The 9,787-nt window shown below is 37.1% G+C and overlaps 1 protein-coding gene across 1 annotated transcript; it reads right to left on the bottom strand.

Moving 5' to 3' along the window:
- Positions 1–5,411: 5,411 nt before the first annotated feature.
- LOC107782691 (transcription factor SRM1-like) lies at positions 5,412–7,468 on the bottom strand. Its single transcript, XM_016603619.2, has 2 exons — positions 6,981–7,468; positions 5,412–5,927 (listed from the first exon to the last, which is right to left on the bottom strand). Exons 1-2 carry the CDS (start codon positions 7,361–7,363, stop codon positions 5,672–5,674), a joined length of 639 nt encoding a protein of 212 aa, XP_016459105.1. The 5' UTR covers positions 7,364–7,468; the 3' UTR covers positions 5,412–5,671.
- Positions 7,469–9,787: the final 2,319 nt, after the last annotated feature.

Here is a 9,787-nt window from a genome sequence, read left to right as displayed (position 1 = left end):
TGGCATCATTCCGGAATATTTAAGTATAATTCGGACGCGTTCGTCGAAGTTTGGAAGTTTGAAAATTGAAAAAAGGTTTAGATCGTCGATTCGTAGTTTGGATGTCGTTTGGTGTGATTTAAGGCCTCGACCAAGCCTATATTGTGTTTTGGGATGTGTTGGTACGTTTGGATGAGGTCCCGGGGGCCTCGGGTTTGAAACGGATTGAAACTTAGAATTTAGGACATGTTGTTGCTTCTGAAGTCTGGTGTCATCGCACCAGCGGAAGGAGGGGCCGCAGGTGCGGTCACGCAGGTGCGAATTTCGTGGAGGAGGTCTGGGAGCGCAGGTGGGAGGAAAATTCCGCACTTGCGAAGACGCAGATGCGGAGAAAAGATCGTAGAAGTGGAATTTAGCCAAGAGGCATGGGGCCGCAGAAGCAGACTTGGTCACGGAGGTGCGTGAGCGCAGAAGCGCTTGTTGTCCGCAGAAGCGGAAGCGCATATGCGCTATTTGGGGCGTAGAAGCGAAGGCTGCTGGCTTGAGATGGAGCAGCACCTGCGATGGATTTTCCACAGGTGCGGAGCCGCATAAGCGGCTAGTTGACCGCACATGCGAAAATCACTGGACAGTGGGGTGCTTTTAATCCGAGACTTAGCCCATTTCTCCCACATTTTCATTTGGTTTGGGCGATTTTTGGAGCTCTTGAAGAGGGAATTATCATCATCAACTGCTAGGTAAGTACTTCCCACATATTGTAAGTAACAAGGATTTCATAAGGATTTAACATGGAGATATGTGGAAAACTGTGGGATTTTGAAGAAAACCCTAGAATTGACAATTTTTGGATTTTTACCACGATTTTGGAAGAGGAATTAGGAATAAATCATATATTTGAGTTCGTAAGTTGGGAGTAATATTTAACTTCGAAAATTTTTGGAATTCGGGCATGTGGCCCGAGGGCTGACTTTGTTGGCTTTTCAAGCGAAGTTGGAAATTGATATAAATTGATTAATTATGAGTATTAGAGTGTATTTTTACTGGTTTGCACATTGTTTGACTAGTTTCAGATCGTTTGGCTTTGAATTGAAGAGTTAGAGAAGCATTGGAGCCAGTTATGGAACTTAGGAGCGAGATAAATTTCCTAAACTACCTCCTATGTGATGTAATTGTTATGTGCTACTAGTTGTGGGTGCTACGTACGCACGAGGTGACGAGAGTCCTTACGTAGCTAAAGCATGTTTATATTCGGATAGACTTAGGACTTTATTATGTAATATTTGAATTGTTTGAACTCATTTTGCTAGCTTAATTAATTGGAATTAATTGAAATTGATTTAGAAACATATTTATATTAGGCCGAGCTTTATCACCTTGAGTTGTTGCCAAGATATTTGATAAACGAAAAGGGGTGTATTCACTACTAAGCACTTGTATCTGTGGTGTACGCATGTGACTCGTAATTCGATAAATTTCTTCCTTTCTTGTGGAGCGGGTTGAACGCCTCAACAGTATAATAGATGCATCTATGGATCATGCCGCTCGATCCTCGATAGTGTATATATTTTTCTGGATCGGGTCGTACGACCTCGGCATAATCGTGTGTTATATCGCTAGCCGTCTGAATATTCACAAGATTATCCTTCCACTGATGCTTGGCATTTTATATGGTATTCCTTATCCGTTTGATACTGGTACTTGATACATCTAATAGATAGAATACGAGAGACTAAGAAATTTATATCCTCAAAAGAAATTTTTGGAAGGTTATGTAACTTACAGTTTTACCTCATTATTGTTGTTGTGCTTCATATCTGTTTATGATTTATCATATTGCTTTATTAGACCTATAGTAAGTATCGATGTCGACCCCTTGTCACTACTTCTCCGGGGTTAGGCTAAATCATTATTGGGTACACGTTGATTTACGTACTCATGTTGCACTTCTGCACTAAATGTGCATGATCTGACAGGTTCAATTGGTGGTCATCTTGGTGCGTAGGCGCAGCTGCTGAGGAGACTTTATGGTGAGCTAAAGTCCACGCTACGTACCGCAGCCCACAGAGTCTCCATCGTAGTATTTACTTTATCATGTCTTATTTATATTTCAGACAAATGTTGTATTATTATTGTACTACTTAGTAAATGCCCATGCACTTGTGACACTGGGTTTTGGGATGATTCTAGAATTTGTTTATGGTTTGTTTAACCTCAATACACTTTTTCTCGTATAATATTTAAATTGTATTAATCTACGACTTTAACGCATTTATGTCTCCATCTATCAAGATTCATAATTTCAAAAAATAATAAAATGAATAGCTAAGTTGTTAGTTCACTGTTGGCTTGCCTAATAGCGACGTTGGGTGCCATCACGGCCCATAGTGGGTTTTGGGTCGTGACAGCTGGGGTGAGGTATTAGGCATGACATGGTGCAGCTACACCTGACCGAAGAGATGACCCGTGATAGAAAAGTATGGAGGTCAAAAATTAGGATAGTAGGTTAGGGAGTCTAGATTATCCATACCGGTAGTGTTAGTACTTACTCTCGCATTTGGTTAGTAGTAGACTATTTGAATACTTGTCCTTTTTTTTTACATTTCGATCATCTTACTATCTTGTTGTGTATGTTGCTTTTACATGTTTTTTTGGGGTTGTCCCGTCTTATTTTTTTGTTATTATTGTGGTACCTATGTTTGCCTGAGCCGAGGGTCTATTGGAAACAACATCTCTACCTCCACAAAGGTAGCGGTAAGATTTGCGTATACACTACCCTCCCCAGACCCACTATTTGGGATTACACTAGGTATGTTGTTGTTGTTAATTCAATGCTTAGTTTGTCAAGCATTCAAGATGTTAGCTCAAGAAAATTAGTTGGTTTTATTTTAGTTCTTTTTCGGTGAGTGTTTGAATTTAGTTTCCGAAGAATTCTTTGGTGGTTCTGAGAGAATTGTTTTTTATTTTACAACAAAACACGGAGTAAAGACGTTGACAAGGCCATATTTTGACTTCCTTAGCAAACAGATAAGAGAAAAAACAACAAATCAAGTATAATTCCACTAGTGGGATTTGAGGATAGAATGTACACAGATCTTACCCCTACCTAAAGAAGGTAAAGAGGTTGTTTCCGGATAAGAGAAGAAAGAAAAAAAGAGAAGCTTTCTGCAGTCCTGAAGGCATTTCTTTAAGGTGATGAATAAGACTTAATAGTAGAACACTGTACTAGAAAAATGGAGAAGAAAATCAAACAAACTCTTTCTCCCTACCCCTTCTCAGGTTGAAAGGGTCTCTGTTGAAACATTCAACTAATAACTAAGCATTTAAACATATGAATTATTGAATTAAATATCAAAATTGGGAAAAACCCTAACACTGACATAATGTGCTCATTATAAAAGCCTATGGTTATCCATTAGGAAATCAAGGAGTATGTTTTCCTCCTACAAGCCTTTTGCTTCAAGGCAGTCCTTTTCTTATCTTTCTTCTCTTTTCTTGCAAGTATCAAAGTCATAGGTCAGTAACTGGAGTAAGTGTTTTATCTATTTGGCAGGAGTTCTTTAATCAGGTTCCATCCTTTTCAGCACTAATAGCAAAGAAAACAAAGGGTTTTGTTTTAATTTTTTTTATAACGAAGAGGCCAACAGCACACAATTCGAAACTTAATGAATAATGGGGTCAGCCGTTCTTCTATCCTTCCCCACTTAAATGCCAAGCTTTTATCTGTGCTAGGGTTCAAACTCGAGACGTGCACCTACCTCACACATCAGAATTGCTAATTTTGAATTCAGTTGGCAATACCAAGATAAGTGATGAAATACATTGTCAATCTCAAGCAATGAAGTGACAGATACACACCATGTTAAATCCACTCCACTTAGTCAAAAATATTCACATAGTTATTTCTCTATAAGATCCATTGTGCCAGTCAAGTGTTTCCATTTCCCAGCAGTGATTGAGAGTTTACAAAGCAGTTTTAACAGCAAAATGTAGCAGTCTTGCACTCACTAGCATCAGCGGCAATTGCCACTCTCCAAAATGTAGACAACTTATTACTTTCTATCCCAAAAATTGTTTCTCAATATAGCAGCTGAAAATTGATGCTAGAAACTCAAACTGAGGAGATCTTTATGGTTCTGTGAATTAGTAAGATCTTGAAGTGCGAGATTTGAAGGCCAACTGAAGTTTTTCTACTAAGGAGCAAGAAGTTTTTCTTATCATAGCAGTGAAAATGGTGCAAGGAAGAAGTAAAAAAGAGTGAAAACAATCCATCTACGGTATTAATCCGCAATAATGTTTTAGTAACACAGAGAAATGCAGAACAAATGGTAGACCCTCGTGTCTTTTGGGAATTAGCCAGGTTACAAAAGGAAATGTTGTTTATTGTTACAAGTTCAGGATATAAACAGAAGTAATTCTTCCTCTGCTGCCTTAAACAGTGCAAAACTAGTATTCTGTCATTGTTTCACTCTCTCTGTTTCAGTTATAGACATCAAGCTAAGGACCTCTAGAATCATGCCGGCATTCCTCTAGCATCATGCCGGCATTCCAATCATTAGCGTGATGATGAACATGCTAGTGTCTAGTTGGTACATGAAATAATGGAATATTCTCTACATATGCTCTCCCTTTTCTGATCCACATGCTTTGGTTGTTCATGCTTCACTCTTTTTCTATTGTGCATGAATACAGAATAGCACAGTTCAAATAATTTATCAAAGTTACTGCTCAAAACTACAAAGTTGCTATTATCAACTATGAAATAAAAGACGAATCACCAACCACTATGAAGATACAGGTTTGATATACTGATGAGAAAGAAAATGTGTTCTATATGTTCAAACATGGAACAGATACTCTAGATGTATTAATAACTACTGCACGTCACCAGATGGCGAATTTGAAACGATTGCTAATTTACATGAAACTACAAAACAAATACAGTGAAATGGTGCAAGGTAACTTACTATTCCATCTTAGAGCAATGACAGCTTTGGTATCTTCAGGTCTGAGACTTGGCTGGTAGCTTCCTCCAGAAGAACAAGGCAACACCAAACAAAAGTGAAAAAAGTAAACCTCAAACGTCGAAAACAAAGATTATATGAAAAAACTTAACTAAGAAAACAAAAACTGGAGGACCACATCAAGATTAGATTTGATTTGTAAAAGAATGAGGATGGCCAAGCAACAAATCCAGCAGCATACTCCACAAAAGTTCTTCCAAAGTCTTTATCCTGCCACAACAGAGAGAAAAATAGGATACCAGATGTTTCTGATATTACTATCTCATAATTCCACTGCATCCTAAACAATTATCCCTTGCTGCGTGCAATATTCTAACAGGCAAAAAGGGAAAAAAAGCATAGTTGTACCTTAAAGACTCTTATTCCTGACCAAATCAAAGAGAAACTAACTTCCAGCAATAATAAGCAAAGTAAAATTCAACTTGTTCTGAAACCAAAATACTAATGATTTCCCTTAACTCTGTTTAATTACATGTAAACCTCCATGTGCTTTTCAACTATTCCATCTATAAGTACACCCCTTTAGCTCATAGCAGTAATTGAAACTATCATCTAAACTCCTATTAACTAGGTAATCCCCTAAATTAAGCGTCAGCTAGAAACAATAAACTTTACAAGATGGAATATCGACTCATAACCGTACTATATACAGATATTCCTGCTCTTCATTACTACATGGGGAAGTTGAAATTCTGATACCCTCCTTGATTCTGAAGACTGTTTTGAGGAGGCACTGTCTTTGTATCCACCGCAGTCGTTATGTCATGTATGCTCGACCTTTTCCGTTCTTTTTTCATTGACTGCTGTCTAAGGTAGTATTTTTGAGCATGACTGGCCACTTGTGTTGGTGTCCTTGTCACCACTACATTTCTTGAAATGCTTCTCCAGTCACCCTTCCCGTATTTGTCCAGTCCAATAAGGAATAACCTTGACAAGAAAACATGGTTTGTCTAAGTCAGCATTACATCCATACAATATATAGCAATCCCAACTATCCCATAAAGTCAACCTATATCATGAATAATATAATTAGATCTATTAGTATTATATAAGTGATGTGTAACCAGATGCCAGCTAACACCATGAAGAAGTTCAACAAAGTTTTTCAAAAAATTTCATAATTGACAGCGACATGTTATCCGTACCATGAAGTAGTTTCAGACCGACTTTCTAACTTCATTCAAAAAAGTCAGTAATAAAAAATGGCAACTTGCTAAAGATTATCATATGTACTCACTTAATTTACTCATTAGGATGCTAACTATCTCAATCAGAATAGAAGAAGTCCTAACCCAAACCCAAATACCCTGTTTGTTTTGGATAGGAGAATTCAATTGGAAGCCATTTACAGAACAGAAAGGTACAGGATACAAATGGATAATAAAACAATAATAACTCCACTTTAATTTCAAGCAAGTTGGATCGCAGTCCTCAATTAAAATTCTCACAATCCATTCAATTTGGACCAGTTCACATAGGTGGATTACACAACTCAACACAACAACAATAACTACTACTAATTCATCTTAATCCAAGCTAGTCTGGGTCTACTATCCATCTTACCATTTGAACAGTTTACAAAGATGGATTACACAACTTTTTTGTAATAACTTAGAAGTCCCCTACAGCCATTAACTCGGCGGATAATGGGTCCACCCCTCTACCCTTATATACTACGTTTTTGTCTGTGACAAGGTTCGTGATATGAGCCTAAGCCCTAGGATGAAGATGGATTAGACAACTCAAACAAATTCTCTAGAAAACACCATGAAATGGCACAGAAACAAACAAAACATGCAATTGAGCCTAAACCAACAACAAAATTACCAATAAATTATTCCAATAATTGCAAAAAAAAAAAAAAGTTTTAGAAAAAGAAATTACAATTGCAATCTCATATTTTTCAAATCCCCAGAAAATCCTTTCCAATCAAAAAAAAATCACACCCAAAAAATTAAAAAACAAAAATAGCAAACAAACCTGTGCTCTTCTTCGGTCCAAGGAGTACCCTTTTTTCTTTCAGCCTCATGTTTCTTATTTGACCCGAAAGAGATCTGACTCGTTTTAGAATCCGATTCCCAATCAAACGAATCATCCGGATAACTGGGCGGATCTACTCGACCAGAATCAATCTCGAAAACATCATGAACAAGTGCATCATAGTGAGCCATAACATCCTCAGCGGTCTTCCCAGGTACATGATTAGCAATTTTAAGCCAACGTTCAACGTCGTTTTCGGAATACATAACTAGGGCTTGTTCAAATAACTTGTCTTCAAACCTCGTCCATGTCGAATTTGAATGAATCATTGTTGCCGTTGAATCGCTACCAATCATCCACCGATTGTTCGTAGTATACATCATCGTCTTTTTGTTGTGGAATTTAATAAAAAGTAAAGGTGTTTGAAATAAATAAAGGGTTTTGGGGGGAGGGATTTAAGGAGGTTTTTGGTAAATATGACCCAATCCATAGTGTGTATATATATAGGGCAAAAATGAAATTTATTTTTCTTTGGAGTTTAGAAGTGTTAGGCAACAGGGGTTGATATTGGTGGGGCAAAGTTAAGTTTTTTAATTTTATTGGTGGGGTAGGGGGCAAATGTGCATCGGAGGTTTATTAAGAGAGTGTACAATTTTCTCACGTTTTATACTTTTTTTGGGTGGCTATAAATAGCATTTTAACTTTTAATGTTACTAGGTCGGTTATCCAGGGAGGAGAGATCGACGAGTATGTCACGCACCGTATTGGGATGGGTGATGAAGTGGAGGTTAGCATCTGGAGTCATGTGTGACAAGAGAGTGTCACCGATATGCAAAGGTAAGTTTTATAAAGCGGTGGTTAGACCGGTCATAATGTATGGGGCTGAGTGTTGGCCTATTAAGAACTTTCATATACAGAAGATGAAAGTAGTAGAGATGAGGATGTTCAGGTGGATGTGCGGGCATACTAGGATGGATAAGATTAGGAATGATGATATTCGGGAGAAGGTGGGTGTGGCTCCCATTGATAACAAGATGCGGGAAGCAAGGCTTACATGGTTCGGACACGTATAAAGGAGAAGCCCAGATGCTCCGGTAAGGAGGTGTGAGCGGCTGGCTTTAGAGGGCACGAGAAGAGGTAGAGGGCGGCCTAAGAAGTATTGGGGAGAGGTGATCAGGCAGGACATGGCGAGGCTTCAGATTTCCGAGGACATGGCCCTTGATAGGAAGCTGTGGAGGTCGAGTATTAGGATTGTAGGTTAGGAGATAGTTGAGTCTTGCCTTAGTTCGTATCTTTGTGAGGCTAGTCTAGTAGGGTTTTTGTCTAAGACAGTTAAAGGCAGTGTTGTGTCTTACTACTCTTTCGTTTTTCATAGTGCCGGGTCAATTTACTGGCTATCGCTTTTGCTTTGCATCTATTTTCTGGTTTTTATGATGTTGTTATTTTTTCTTATGGTATTTGTTGGTGGTACTGATATTGTCTCTTTTCGTCTTCTTGAGCCGAGGGTCTTTCGAAAATAATCTCTCTACTCCTCGGGGTAGGGGTAAGGTCTGCGTACACACTACCATCTCTAAACCCCACTAGTGAATTTTACTGGGTTATTTTTGTTGTTGTTGTTGTTGTAGGTAGAGTTTAGTTGGTTAGTTACAGCTTGTTTGGATGCGTGTTACATGTAAGTGATAAAACATTACTCCATGTGAAGTTACTTGAGGTTTCAAATCACATAACAGGATACTATAACTCTAAATAATTGGTTGGGTCGTTACATTAAGACAATTGATTAATTGTTATTTTTATTTTTTATCGTTTTATAATGTATCATATTATATTATATTTATATTGAACTTATTGTTTTGATAAATACAATGTTTAGATACATTATATCATTTCCATCATTACATGATGTAACTTGTAATACTACAATACAAAGAAAAAATAGGATACGTGGTAAAATTATTATCTAAAAATATAGGATAAAAGATAAAATATGATTATTTAATAATAAGTCAGGATAAAATAAGAAAAAAATAAAGTAATGTTGCGACCACATTAAATCAGTCGTACATAAAATGGCACTTTTTATTGTTATGTAACGACAAATTTAATGACATGATACATAAAAATCAAAACAAATATTATATTTAAAATAACAATAAGATACAATTCACTTTGTTAGTCTAGTTAAATTATTCATATTATAAAATAAGGTTGGATTGTCAAGTTGCCACTTTATCCAAATATAAGGTCACGTGTAATATTGTTAGCTGGAAAGGAAAGTCAATTTTGAGCCACTTTTGATTGGAAGTGTTTTATTCGAAATGGAGGTTAACTATAAATAATATTTGAAAGTAGAGGAATCAATCTTGAATTTTTCCTTATTCATTAAGCCACTCTGGTTTTTCACATCCCCCCCCCCCCCCCCCTCTTCTGCTTAAATTCCCTCCGCTCCATGTTTACCTTTCTTTTCTTTTAGCAAAAGTCCAGCCATTAATCTAATATCAAACGGATTTTCTCGTATTAGAAGCCCTTAGATCAATAGTTGGAGAACCAATAAAAGTCAGTTCTCTTAATCCGTTCCTCATTTCCCCCTAGTGTAATTAAGAAGCATCATTAGTAAATTTTGACATTATGCTTATTTAGAGGCCTAATTTACCAGAAGAAAAAAAAAGAATATTTGACTTGGAATATTTTGAAAGTTTGAAATGAAAGAGTTGTTTGTTTAGTTGCGTGCTTGTACAAATTGAAGAGAATATCTAAACTCCGCAATAATTGAACAAAAGCTCTAAAAAAATGAAATAGCGACAAAG

This window comes from Nicotiana tabacum, chromosome 13, assembly GCF_000715075.1.
Source record: "Nicotiana tabacum cultivar K326 chromosome 13, ASM71507v2, whole genome shotgun sequence".
Taxonomy (NCBI): domain Eukaryota; kingdom Viridiplantae; phylum Streptophyta; class Magnoliopsida; order Solanales; family Solanaceae; genus Nicotiana; species Nicotiana tabacum.
The sequence above is the reverse complement of the archived record's forward strand: the minus strand, read 5'-3'. Positions and strand labels throughout refer to the sequence as shown.

Coding starts and splice junctions, on each gene's coding strand:
- LOC107782691 (XM_016603619.2), bottom strand. CDS start 7,363: ATGATGTATACTACGAACAATCGGTGGATGATTGGTAGCGATTCAACG. Junction 5,928..6,980: donor TGGACCGAAGAAGAGCACAG/GTTTGTTTGCTA, acceptor TTTCTTGTCAAG/GTTATTCCTTATTGGACTGG.